Source organism: Salvia splendens, chromosome 4, assembly GCF_004379255.2.
Source record: "Salvia splendens isolate huo1 chromosome 4, SspV2, whole genome shotgun sequence".
Classification (NCBI taxonomy): domain Eukaryota; kingdom Viridiplantae; phylum Streptophyta; class Magnoliopsida; order Lamiales; family Lamiaceae; genus Salvia; species Salvia splendens.
This window is the reverse complement of record NC_056035.1, coordinates 35,955,210-35,968,562: the sequence shown is the minus strand read 5'-3', so window position 1 is coordinate 35,968,562 and position 13,353 is coordinate 35,955,210. Positions and strand designations below refer to the sequence as shown.

General features: G+C 36.1%; 2 protein-coding genes across 2 annotated transcripts; both read left to right on the top strand.

Annotated features, from left to right (window-relative positions):
• The first annotated feature begins 1,494 nt into the window (after positions 1 to 1,494).
• LOC121799720 (probable voltage-gated potassium channel subunit beta) lies at positions 1,495 to 5,306 on the top strand. The gene is made up of 4 exons (XM_042199173.1): positions 1,495 to 2,267; positions 2,718 to 2,861; positions 4,161 to 4,325; positions 4,978 to 5,306. Exons 1-4 carry the CDS (start codon positions 1,683 to 1,685, stop codon positions 5,089 to 5,091), a joined length of 1,008 nt encoding a protein of 335 aa, XP_042055107.1. The 5' UTR covers positions 1,495 to 1,682; the 3' UTR covers positions 5,092 to 5,306.
• Positions 5,307 to 6,633: 1,327 nt separating this feature from the next.
• On the top strand, positions 6,634 to 10,705 carry LOC121799719 (3-ketoacyl-CoA thiolase 2, peroxisomal-like). The gene is made up of 14 exons (XM_042199172.1): positions 6,634 to 6,853; positions 7,718 to 7,794; positions 7,909 to 7,993; positions 8,094 to 8,220; positions 8,319 to 8,417; positions 8,501 to 8,568; positions 8,651 to 8,758; positions 8,843 to 8,920; positions 9,028 to 9,160; positions 9,233 to 9,329; positions 9,791 to 9,914; positions 9,989 to 10,097; positions 10,252 to 10,335; positions 10,449 to 10,705. Exons 1-14 carry the CDS (start codon positions 6,761 to 6,763, stop codon positions 10,556 to 10,558), a joined length of 1,392 nt encoding a protein of 463 aa, XP_042055106.1. The 5' UTR covers positions 6,634 to 6,760; the 3' UTR covers positions 10,559 to 10,705.
• Positions 10,706 to 13,353: the final 2,648 nt, after the last annotated feature.

Here is a 13,353-nt window from a genome sequence, read left to right as displayed (position 1 = left end):
GCGGGCCCTTGTCATATCGAGGGCCATGCTTGTTCAGTTATTGAACACCGAACCGTCATTAATGCACTAATTTGACCCTAATTCTGGCCAATTAGTCATCACCGAACGAGCCCTAAGGCTCAAGCTTAGGATTTCTAGTTCTATTAATTGTACTATTAATATGTTGATTTTTTTCTGTTCCACGTGATTGGTAGACATGTATATGATTCAAACTCGATAATATTGCGCAATTTATAAATTTTAAAGAGAAGCAATGCATGCTAGGATTTAGCATTTTCACATGGTTAATTTAAAAAAATTCTCATGGCTAGCTAGATTCAACATTTTTTCATGGTTAGTAAAATTAATGTGAAAAAATCTACGAGGAATATTTATAGTCGGATCCGGTACACTCGCGAGACGCTGAAGCTCGCCGGAGATATCGCTGGAGCGTGCCGTTGAACTAGAACGGTGCTTCACACTCCACACCAGATCTGAAGTTTTTGGACTAGAGAGAGAAAGTATGTTGGAAGTGTGTACCTACAAAATGACAACAAATTGGGGATGGGGGGAAACGAAAAATTCATGGGGCAAATTGGTAATCTTGCACGCAATTTTGCTGCCACGGTAGGCGACCAGATTTACAAAATCAAGTGGGTTGCAATAATTATTTCTGCCAAAAGTCAAAAGGAATAGTGCGGGCCCTTGTCATATTGAGGGCCATGCTTGTTCAGTTATTGAACACCGAATCGTCATTAATGCACTAATTTGACCCCAATTCTGGCCAATTAGTCATCACCGAACGAGCCCTAAGGCTAGAGCTTAGGATTTCTAGTTCTATTAATTGTACTCATTAATATGTTGATTTTTTTTCTGTTCCACGTATTTGATAGACCTGTATATGATTCAAACTCGATAATATTGCGCAATTTATAAATTTTAAAGAGAAGCAATGCATGTTACGATTTAGCATTTTCCCATGGTTTGCTAAAAAAAATTTTATGGTTAGATTCAGCATTTTCTCATGGTAAGTAAAATTAATAGGAAATATCTACAGAGGAATATTTATAGTCACATAATATATAAAGTTTAAAGCACTTATTTTAAATAAATTATAATATACTGTAGTTACTAATTTATACTTGTAAATTTTATATAATCATTTATGGATGGTACTTATATCCTAAATTTACTCCTCCTCAGTCCCATAAAAATATGTGCACTTTCCATTTTCGTCCGTCCCATAAAAATATGTATTCTATTTTTTGAAAGTAATAGTATCAATTTAATATCGTAGGTCCCACTATCCACTAACTCTACTTTTACTATTATTCTCCTCTTCTATCTTATTTTATTATACAATTCTCCTCATCTCTATTACTTTACCAATTTTATCTTAATTCACGTGTCATCTCATCAGCCCATAGCCCATATTTTTATGGGACGGAGGAAGTATTAAGCTAAAACTTAAATGCGAATATTCGCCTCAGAAGAATAAAATGCCAACTGAAACAGAGGTTGCAATTACAGCACACTTACTAAATCAGTTGCTTTTCGATTTCTTCACATGTCTGCTTGATATAACTGATTTCTAACGACAGAGGTTTACAGCACACTTACTATTTCGTTAAAATAGAGTCCAGTGATTCTAACGAAACCAAACCCACAAAAACCATCAGTACACGCTCCCCACCAAGTGTTCGATGAAAATCCCAGACCAAACAATGCAGTACAAGAACTTGGGGCGATCGGGGCTGAAGGTGTCCCAGCTCTCGTACGGGGCGTGGGTGACCTTCGGCAACCAGCTTGACGTCAAGGAGGCTAAATCCATCCTCCAGTGCTGCCGCGACCACGGCGTCAACTTCTTCGACAATGCCGAGGTCTACGCCAATGGCCGCGCCGAGGAGATCATGGGCCAGGCCATCAAGGAGCTCGGCTGGAAGCGCTCCGACATCGTCATCTCCACCAAGATCTTCTGGGGCGGCCCCGGCCCCAACGACAAGGGCCTCTCCCGCAAGCACATCATCGAAGGCACCAAGGCTTGTTTGAAGCGATTGGACATGGATTACGTCGATCTCATCTACTGCCACCGCCCCGACATCTCCACGCCCATCGAGGAGACCGTCAGGGCTATGAATCACGTGATTGATAAGGGCTGGGCGTATTATTGGGGGACGAGTGAGTGGTCGGCGCAGCAGATCACTGAGGCGTGGGGCGTTGCTCAGAGGCTCGATCTCGTTGGGCCAATTGTCGAGCAGCCCGAGTATAATCTCTTCTCCAGGCATAAGGTCAGGGTTTTTCGATTTGTAAGATTTGGTTTGGGTATTTCTTAATGATTGCTTCGATTGAATTATGTAAAGATCTGTTTTTTTTTCTTAATCTGCAAAATGTAGCTGTTTAGATAGGTGAAAGATCTGAAATTTCATTACGCCCCTTGTTTTGTGGAAGATCTGTTCTGATTTTTCAGTGGGATCGAGTTTCCTCGCGGCAAAAACTTTTATAGTAGTTTATCAATTCTCAATTAGGGGATTTTAATCCACGGTTAGAGTTTTGAATCCCTAATTTGGATTTGCTGATCGATCCCAATTAGTATCAGGGGAGTGTGCTTTCTTTTCTTGCAAGTCTGTTTTTTGGGAGGTTGGGAATGTGTCAGAGTTGGTCTCTTATTGTTTGTGATGGTTTTGTTGCTTGATATGTATTTGATCCTATATTGCGGTCCTCTGCATTGAATTCCGCAGGTTGAGACCGAGTTTCTTCCGTTGTATACTAACTATGGTATTGGCCTCACAACATGGAGTCCACTTGCGTCTGGAGTTTTGACCGGCAAGTATAAATCGGGAAATATCCCTCCGGACAGTAGGTTTGCTTTGGAAAACTATAAGGTAAAGAAAATATTTGCTGTTTGAAAGCTATAATGGGAATTTTTTATTCACATTTTATTCTCTAGCCTGTGTTGCCAACCTGCATGTCTCTACATTGATGTTTTTGCTGTGAGATCTATAGTTTTGGCCTGAATGAGGTCTTTTTATGAACTATTTTTTAGTTAGTTTTGGTAGAATCATTTTGAGTTGGATTAGGGATGAATCCTAATATAAATAGCCATGTAATTTCTTTATCTGTGTCTCAAAATATTCTAGTGAAAACTCCTTGACTTGACACTCCCTCAGGTATGGTCATGTAGTCACGAACTGGTGAACAACTTTTGTGTTTGTTCTTTATTTTCGTTATTATTTTGTGCTGAGCTCGTAACAATTACAAGCCATTGTATGGAAGTAAAGTGAGACTGGGACTTTGATAGTGCCTCTGTGTTATTAAAATCGCCCGGGTCTCCACCAGAACATCCCCGAGGGGCTTGGGGCGAGCAGCATTCCGTGGGTGGCTGGGGCGCTGATGGGGAATTTTCTGTTTGCAGTAAATTTTTTTAAAAGGGTTATGATATTTAATAGTGCTATTCGTAAATTACACTTTTATAATGTCCCTTATTGGTTTTTTAAAACAGTGTGTCTTTTTAGAATACTAATTATATCTGTTTTCAATATTACACCCATATAATGTCATTAATTGGTTTTTGAAACAATATGTGTCTTTTTTAGAATACTAATTAATGGAGTAGTATCTGTTTTTTAAAATTACACCCATTTAATGTCATTTATCTTAATTCACTCCTAATTAATCTAGTTAATGTGAGTTGATATTCCAAAAAGAAAGTAATTAGTAGTCTATAATATCTATGTCCTGAAAGGTTCACACTCATACCAATTGTTAACGACTTAATGTGAACACTCGATAGAGTACCTCGATTTGTAGGGAGCACGCCCCGATTTTTACCGAAACGCCCCTGGCCCCGCTCCTAACAACACTGAATTAGTGCTCAAAATATCTGTATAGTTTGGTAGTGAGGACACAGTAGTTGTTAAGAGAAGAATGAATTTAGATCAATTTGAGTATTATTGCTTCACCCATAACCCTCTACATTTTGATTGGTTCTATATTTTGTGGGGAAGTTTGCAACGAATCCTGTGTGTCCTTCCTGTATATGAAATTCTATAACAATTTATGTTAGTGTCATGTCTAGTTAGCTCATTTATCTTCATATTTGCTCGTGCTTCACAATTTTCCCATGTTGTAGTTCTTCGTCATCTTCTACTTCTGGTTAACTCTGTATGTGGCAAATTATGCAGAATCTTGCGAGCAGATCCTTGGTAGATGATGTGCTGAGGAAAGTAGATGGCTTAAGACCAATTGCAGATGAGCTCGGTGTGCCATTATCACAGCTTGCAATTGCTTGGTGTGCTTCGAATCCCAACGTTTCTTCGGTTATCACAGGTGCCACCAAGGAGTCCCAGGTCAGCATCATGTCTCATTTCCTTTACACATCCTTTCTCTATGCTATTGAGTTACCGGATTCATTTCTGTTATCTATAGACTTAGCCTTGCTAGTATGTTTTCATTTCTGTTACATTTCTTACGTTGTTTGTTTTTGAAACCTTAGGAGTATTATGTGCGATTTATTCATATTGAGTTCAATGTAAAAATTAATATCAGAATTCCTTACTTTATTAAATTATAGAGTCTTAGAAATTATAGTGATTTAGTTACTATACCATGATGAGATTGAGTTGCAAAATCAATTGATAGATCTATATTCGAATAAAGATCTATTGATTTAACTATCCAAGTATTCAACTATTGAAAATGAAATAACCATTCTTTTTTCTTCTCTTTTTTGCTTTATCATTAATGGTCCTTACCTATCACTATTCTCTCTCTCTCTCTCTCTCTCTCTCTCTCTCTCTCTCTCTCTGACATGTCCACTTTATCTCTTTGAAATGTGAAATTTGTTGGAGCTTTAGCTTCAACATCAAAAAATGAGTATAAAGCACAGGGGAGAGAGAGAGAGAGAGGGTTGGCTTGTGACACCATACTGCTTCTTGTGACCAAACCTTCGCACTTTTATGGCAAAAGCTGAACAGCTGCCTCTTGATTACTGCTTTGCAGATTCAAGAGAACATGAAGGCTATCAATGTCATTCCTTTGCTTACGCCTGCAATAATGGAGAAGATCGAGGCTGTCGTTCAAAGCAAACCTAAGCGCCCCGATTCATACAGATAGATATGATGCTTCCCGCAACTATCTCGTGTGTGTTTCTGCGTTGCAGCACCTCGTGTGCTTTTTGTGTTATTTGCCTGTTGTTCCATATAGACATGTGTTCGATATTCTTGAGACTATGATTATTGTATATGTACTGAGATTTATTGTCATGAGTTTTCCAACATCATCACATTCTGAAACATGGCAAATTCATCAATCTGTTACTTGTTACTATAGAGATATTTTCAGTTCTTTGTCTTCATTTTCAGTTGGTTTCGCATTCGGGCTTTGAAACTACTAATGCTTTCATATTGAGTAACAATTAACATACTGTCTATAATGTTTTCATAAAATACTCTATCCGTCACTTAAAAATATTACTATAACTAGTTATCTTTTAGTTCGACACTTAAAATTACGAACTTTCTAATTTTGAAATTTTTCTCTCTAATGAATCTCTAATCAAGTGAGATCTATTATCCACTAATACTTAAGTCATTTATCTTTTCAATCTCTCTTTTAATATAGAAAAAATTTCTCTAAAAAAGTGTGGCCTATTATCTATTAACAATGTTTCATATACTTTTTTATACAGTAGCTCTTTTACTTTATCTAATTGTACATTAAAATTGTATCACTTCAAAAGTTTATAATTTGTAGCTTATAGAAAAATGAGAATATATATGCCTCGCACATCTTTGCAAAAAACGGGAATATATAAGCCCCGTATTTATACTAGTATTATACTGGTAATAATAATATGGAATATTTTTTAATGGAATAAGTCAATAAATACAAGAAAGAGATTGGAAAGTGAGCTTTGATAGATTGATTAGTCTCGAAAGTTATATCATGGCTGGCTTGTCTTTATCGGTAGATGGTAGTAGCTAGATATGTCAAGTTTCCAAATTTTAATATCTCTAATCTATACGCTACGAATTTGTACACGCAACTAGAAATTTCAGTGTTTAACGACAAAATAAATGAAAACATCACTATATTTATTGATATTCATAACTATTTCCTAAAATAATTGTGTCAAAATCTCAATTTTCCAATCTCATACTAGTGTTTATAGCAGCTACATACTGATTTGGCTGAGCATCATGGCATTTATTTGAATAAATAGTTCCAATTTATCTTAATACACTAATATAATTCCATATTAATTGAAGTTAGAACGTTAAAAATTTATTGTTTGGGGGACCCATGAAACCCCAACAATTTCACATATTAATATTCATAGGAATAAAATAGTAACTTAGCACACTTGATAAGTTTCTTCGCCTAACGTTTAAAATCCTGTGTTCGCCACGACTGAATGCCATCCACAATTTAAAAATTAAATTAGTTCAAATCGGTTGAATTGATTAGAAATAGGATTACCAAGTTAAACACGGTAACCTAATTTTGCCATTCATGGTCTTAATTACAATTTGATATTCAATCACCGACCAAAACCAGTCCACGACTATTCGAAATAGATATACATACACACAGTAGATCTGAAAGCTTATCCATATGGAGTATAATAGTATAATGATATAATAACACACGGCAAATGCGTGTGTGATCTAAATCATTATCTTTTTCACACTTCCCTATAAACCTCCATTCTTATATAAATACCATCAAGCCCGCAAAACTGTCTACTCTTCATTTACCCATTTTCTGCTGTGATTATATATCGATGGACAAAGCAACCGAGAGGCAGAGGATTTTGCTTCAGCATCTACGACCCTCGTTCACTAATTCCTCTCTCGAAGATGTCGATTCTATTTCCGTGAGTTTCCCGTCTAAATTGTCAGCCGTGTAATTGATTGGATATGAAATTCACACTTGTATCGGATAATTGAATAATCATGTACTCAAATTTTTATTTTTAGGTGAAATTCATATTTGCAATCCATTTCTACGAATATTTGGTGTCAAATGAGTTTAGGTGAAATTGTTAAGATTGAGGTATTTAGCTCATGATTAATCTTCGAATTGGAACAAATACAAGTTGGTTTTGGTTTCTGCTCATTCTATTCTTTATCAGCGCGGATAGTGGTCAAAGGACAATTACAATTCGGATATGGTTGGACTTAATTCTGTAATGATCAACTCCATCTCTTTAATAATTGTGACTGTTATTCACAAAGATTGATTTTGTAAGACTTTATATGGAATGTAAACAAGAAATGTTTGAGTTTAAGAGGAATCAAGAGATTTGTTTGGGGTAATCCAGGATATGAAGCTGCTTATTATAGTTAAATGAAGCTTATTTTAAGTTGGAGAAGGGTGTAGTGAGGGAGAATGATTATTGCAAAATCAGTTATGCAAGACCTTGTCAGTACTGAAAGCTGAAGCTTTTGGATATTACTACTGACTGAAGTTTTATGTTTTATGCTTAGATTTACTCACTTTGCAGAACTTATAGGAAATTTTGTTTTTTCAAACCCGAAGTACTGATAGTGTAACTTCTGCTTATGCATTTAATGTTTAACCTCTATGTGTGCATGCCATTTTCTCATTCTGGCCATTGCAAATGTGATGCAATGAGCACATATGATCTTACAAGCTGTCTTTATCTCTAATCTATTTTGCTCTTCTCTCTTTCTTTTGTCCGCCTTACACTAATGTACGTTTTTGCTGTATTAACCAGGCATCTATATGTTCGGCCGGGGACAGTGCAGCATATCAGAGGTCTTCTATCTTTGGTGATGATGTGGTTATAGTGGCGTAAGTGATCCAACCTCACTTATTCATAGCTACCCTTATAATATTAGAGTTACATGGTTAAATATTTGTTTAACTGATGTGCTGTTTCCTGAGGGCCTTCTACTTCTTCTGTAGTGCCCACCGGACTGCTCTATGCAAGGCGAAGAGGGGTGGCTTCAAAGATACATATGCTGATGATTTACTTGCTCCTGTTCTGAGGGTTTATTTCTGCCTCTTCATCTAATACTCTAGTCTCTTTCGATTATACAATATAGTTGAGAATTTACAATATTTTATTTTGCAACTGCTGAATGTCACAGGCAGTGATGGAAAAAACTAATGTAAATCCAAGTGAAGTCGGGGATATTGTTGTAGGCTCGGTCCTGGCACCAGGCTCCCAAAGAGCCAGTGAATGCAGGATGGCAGCGTTTTATGCCGGTTTCCCTGGTATAAAGTTGTAATTGGCGTTAATTTATATATCTGGTTTCACCTATATCCTATTGGGTCTATTTGTGATAACAATGAAAATTCCACTTCACACGCAGAAACTGTTCCGGTTAGAACTGTGAATAGGCAGTGTTCTTCTGGCCTTCAAGCTGTTGCTGATGTCGCTGCAGCTATCAGAGCTGGGTTTTATGATATAGGTGTGTAGTTTATATACTGTTTGCCTAAAAACATAGTAATTCTGCTACTGTCAATCTGCTAAATTCTGCTTATTTTCAATCAGGGATTGGTGCTGGAATAGAATCAATGACTATTAATCCCATGGCTTGGGAAGGATCAGTCAATCCACGGGTAAATTTGCTCATCTTGTGTATTGGTTCTTTCCATTAAGAGAGTCTTCAACAGGCAATGGCTAACACTGTACACATTCCAGGTGAAAACAATGGTGCAAGCGCAAGATTGTCTTCTTCCAATGGGTATTACTTCAGAAAATGTTGCGCACCGTTTTGGCGTGACAAGGAAGGAGCAAGATCAGGCTGCAGTAAGTTGAATATGTGCATACACTCGACAATTTCATAGTGTACGCACTCTGTGCATTATTGATTTGTTGGGATGCTTTCCTTAGGTAGACTCGCATAGAAAGGCAGCTGCTGCCACCGCCTCAGGAAAGTTCAAAGATGAGATCGTTCCTGTAAAAACTAAGGTAATAAGCTTCATTCTAGTGTACCACTTCTTTCTTTATCCTTCTGTCCTTGTATCATGCTGGGGGATCTGAACTTGAATCTGCATATCTTTTTGTAAATAAAAAAGATTGTGGACCCAAAATCTGGAGATGAGAAAGAAGTCACAATATCTGTTGATGATGGTATACGACCAAACTCCTCTGTGGCAGACTTGGGCAAGCTGAAGCCTGTTTTCAAGAAAGATGGCACAACAACGGCCGGTAAATGTTATTGCTGCTGAGTGCTGTAGAGCCTATATTTGTACTTGTCTAATTTTGATCTTGGTGCATCAGGGAACTCGAGTCAAGTGAGTGATGGTGCTGGAGCTGTACTTCTCATGAAGAGAAGTGTTGCCATGCAGAAGGGGCTTCCCATTCTTGGAGTATTCAGGTTTGTGCTGTAAATCTTATAAATTAATTGTTAGCTGGAAACCTATATTCGCAGTAGCTGCTAAGATTACGAACTTGGATCTGAAAATTATCCAGATGTTGCTTTCTTTACAATAACGACTTGGTTTGATGCATTCTTCTATCCCCATGTCCATGGTTTTGCTGTGCCAATTTTAGCGAGTTCTCGAGTAATATATATCTAGAGACTGTGAACCTGCAAATGCACCAAATCATGTCTTCTGGGCTTATATAAGTTTGTTTGAATAGTGTATAAATCCCTTCGAAACTGTGCGTGCATCTTCTATCATGAAATTCTTCATTTTGATTGAAAATGAAAATTCTTGATGGACCATTGTTTTATGCTGTGCCATGAGATGGATGGGGTTCGACTGCAGTTGTAAAAGTGGCCTGAGGCTATTTGAGCGACTTATCTTCTCTAATTCTCGTTGTATGCGTGTGTAGGACCTTTGTTGCTGTTGGTGTAGACCCTGCTATCATGGGTGTTGGCCCTGCAGTCGCAATTCCTGCTGCAGTTAAATCTGCTGGTCTTGAACTTGAGGACATAGACCTTTTTGAGATAAATGAGGTAACATTCTGAAAAAGCGGAAGTGGTAAATGTTTATTGCTGCAAGGTTTTTGATTCTGGAAGACATTCTTCAGGCTTTCGCTTCTCAATTTTTATACTGCCGCAATAAGCTCGGACTTGACCCTGAGAAGATTAATGTGAACGGAGGCGCGATGGCTATTGGACATCCCCTGGGCGCAACAGGTGTTTATTTGTTTATTATGATGTAGTTTATGTAACTTACCATTTGTTCACCGGTAACTAGCATGATGGTAAAAGTATTAAATTCGAACAACATATACTCATAAGCAGAAGGATTTGTATCTTATATCTATTGGTGCATGGTTGTTGAGTGCAGGAGCTCGATGTGTAGCTACCTTGTTGCATGAGATGAAGCGGCGAGGCAAAGATTGCCGCTATGGGGTGGTGTCGATGTGCATAGGTCTGTGTGTGTGTGTGTGTGTGTGTGTGTGTGTATGTGTATGTGTATGTGTATGTGTATGTGTATGTGTGTGTAGTTTTCTCAAGCTATTGCTGTGTGAATCTCAATTACAGGCACAGGCATGGGAGCTGCTGCTGTTTTCGAACGAGGCGACTCATGTGACGAGCTTTGCAATACCCGAAAAGTCGAATCTCAGAATTTTCTGTCCAAGGATGCTAAATGAGCAGTTTAAGTTTCGGTATTTGTGATGATAACTAAAAAAGAAACAACTGTTGGGATGGTAATAATGTAGAACTGGACACGAGGGCTCTCAGGTCCTTCACCACATTTTTATCCTTAATGCTATAATGATTTTACAGGTTATGGTTAATTCGTGATGATTTTACAGATGGTTAATCGTATTGATTAACTTATTTCCTATGTATTTATCAAAGTTGGGTGTGAGGCCAGTTTGATTAATCGTTTTCTTATAGGAAAAATAAAGAAATGTAGGGCCAATGCCGCCCGCTTGCTCGGTCTGGTCTGGTCTTGTCTTGTCTTATTAAAAAAATGTATCCGAAAAATTATAAAAATAAAAATTTTAATAATTTTTTTCTACTTCTTTAATTATAATGTTATTTTTACTTTTTTTTCTCATTTTTAATATTTCAATATTTAATTCAGTTCAATATAAAATTATCGAAAAATACTTCATTCGTTAAATCATTTTTCATACCAAGTGTGGCAATAGTTGGGCGAAGGTTTAGAATATCGCTAGATGGAAAGGAAACATCAAGTCCTATATAGACTCCCCAGCTTGAAACGGATAAAGAACAAGGCGAATAGCAAATACACATCAAGTGGTGGCGTTGTCTGATAATAAATACTCCCTATGTCCCAACTTAATTGTCACTCTTGAAGTGGGCAGGAGTATTAAGAAATATAAAGAAAAGTTAGTTGAAAAAGTTAGTGAAATGTGGAATCCATTTTTTATATTAGTTTTATAATAAAATGTGAGTAAAGTGAGTTATGGTAAAAATGAAGTAAGATAATTAAGTTAGGACGGATTAAAATGGAAAAGAGTAACAATTAGATGGAGAGACTAGTTCACAGCCAACTTTTCAAAGGATGAACGTGATAAAAAAAATATCACAACGGTTTTGTTACATTAACCTAATATGGAAAGGTTGAACGTGAGACAAAACAAAGTCAGAGCGACTTTGTTACGTTAATGCGTTTAATTGGCCCAATTTAATAGTTTAGTTAATGTTTAATTGGCCTAATTTTGTTTGGTCAATTAGCCCATTAATATTATTTAATAATATTTTCAAGGTCTCATTTAGTTAATGGATTTAATTGACTTTTAGTTAAATAAAATTTCACCATAATATACTATAAAATCTTATTAAATAGTACTCCCTCCGTCCCCGAATAAGAGTCGCTAATTTCCATTTTGGACCGTCCCCCATTAAGAGTCACTCTTCATTTTTACCATAAATGGTAGTAGGCCCCACATTCCACTAACTCACTTCACTCACATTTTATTATAAAACCAATATAAAAATGTGGGTCCCTCATTCCACTAACTTTTTCAACCAACTTTTCTCTGCATTTCTTAAAACTCGTGCCCGGTCAAAGAGCGACTCCTATTAGGGGACAGAGGGAGTAGTAATTAAAAAATACAGATAACTAAGACAGTACGGAGTAAGTACTACCTAAGATTATAAATTTTCTATTATAGTAGTGTTTTAGAATGACTGTAAACTTAGATAAAATTGTATAAATATAGTTAAAATAATATACTTCATTCATCCCATAAAAATAGACATTATTTTTATTAATATATCCGTCTATGAAAAATAGTCTCATTTTGCCATTTTGGGATATCCACGAAAAATAGTCAATTTCATAAATGGAAACTTTGTCTCATACTTTATCTACTTTTTCTCATTCTCTTTCTTTACTTGATCTCCTCTTTCTCTTTCTTTTTCTCTATTCCTCTTCTACTTTACCTACTTTTTTTCCGATCTCTCTTAATTTTCCAATTTCTCATTAAAACTTATGCTTTGTGGAAGGAGGGAGTATTATTTTTGGTAAATTTTTTCTCTCTAACAAAGTCGATCTCATTAATAATACTTCAATCACTTTTTCTTTATATCTCTCTCATATTATATAAATTATGCACTAAAATTCAAAGCATCCCAAAAATGTCTATTTTGATGGCACGGAGTTGTAAATAAGTGAGTTTTTTTAGATTAATTTGGTGTATAGTTGAAGTAGAATTGTTGTTTAATGTAATATTTATTGGAAAACATTGTTGGATATGATGGAAATTGTTGAAGATGAGATTCAAGAAAGTAATGTTTAGTGAGTTAAATAAAAAATATTATAGAATAAATAAAATATATTAATAAAATTTTTTATAAAATTATGCACCTTCAAGGCATCGGAGTGTGTTTTTTCTTTGGCCAGATCCTCACAGTGTGATTTTTGCTAATGTAATATTTATTGGAAAACATTGTTGGATATGATGGAAATTGTTGAAGATGAGATTCAAGAAAGTAATGTTTAGTGAGTTAAATAAAAAATCTTATAGAGTAAATAAAATAGATTAAGGAATTTTTTTTATAAATTATGCACCTTCAAGGCCTCAGAGTGTGTTTTTTCTTTGTCCAGATCCTCAAAATGTGATTTTTCCTACTTACGAGATCTAAAATATGTAAAATTCATTTTCCAGAGACTAATTATGAAGTTCACTCATCTAAATTTGTTAGAGTTTAAAAAAGAAGTGACTCATTTTTGAATAGAATGGTAAACTCTCAAGGCCTCGGGGGCAAAATAGTCATCATAAGTACTTTCTAGGAGTATATGTTTTTTAGGTCTAGATCCTTAAAACGTGATTTTTCCTACTTAGAGATCTAAAATATGCAGGCCTCATTTCCCTAATTATGAAGTTCACTCATCTAAAATTGATAGGGTGTAGAAACGAAGTGACTCATCTACCTTGGGATGGGGAGTATATATATCAAACTAGAGCAC

Coding starts and splice junctions, on each gene's coding strand:
- LOC121799720 (XM_042199173.1), top strand. CDS start 1,683: ATGAAAATCCCAGACCAAACAATGCAGTACAAGAACTTGGGGCGATCG. Junction 2,862..4,160: donor TTGCTTTGGAAAACTATAAG/GTAAAGAAAATA, acceptor CAAATTATGCAG/AATCTTGCGAGCAGATCCTT. Junction 4,326..4,977: donor GTGCCACCAAGGAGTCCCAG/GTCAGCATCATG, acceptor ACTGCTTTGCAG/ATTCAAGAGAACATGAAGGC.
- LOC121799719 (XM_042199172.1), top strand. CDS start 6,761: ATGGACAAAGCAACCGAGAGGCAGAGGATTTTGCTTCAGCATCTACGA. Junction 7,795..7,908: donor GATGATGTGGTTATAGTGGC/GTAAGTGATCCA, acceptor CTTCTTCTGTAG/TGCCCACCGGACTGCTCTAT. Junction 8,759..8,842: donor AGGAGCAAGATCAGGCTGCA/GTAAGTTGAATA, acceptor TGCTTTCCTTAG/GTAGACTCGCATAGAAAGGC.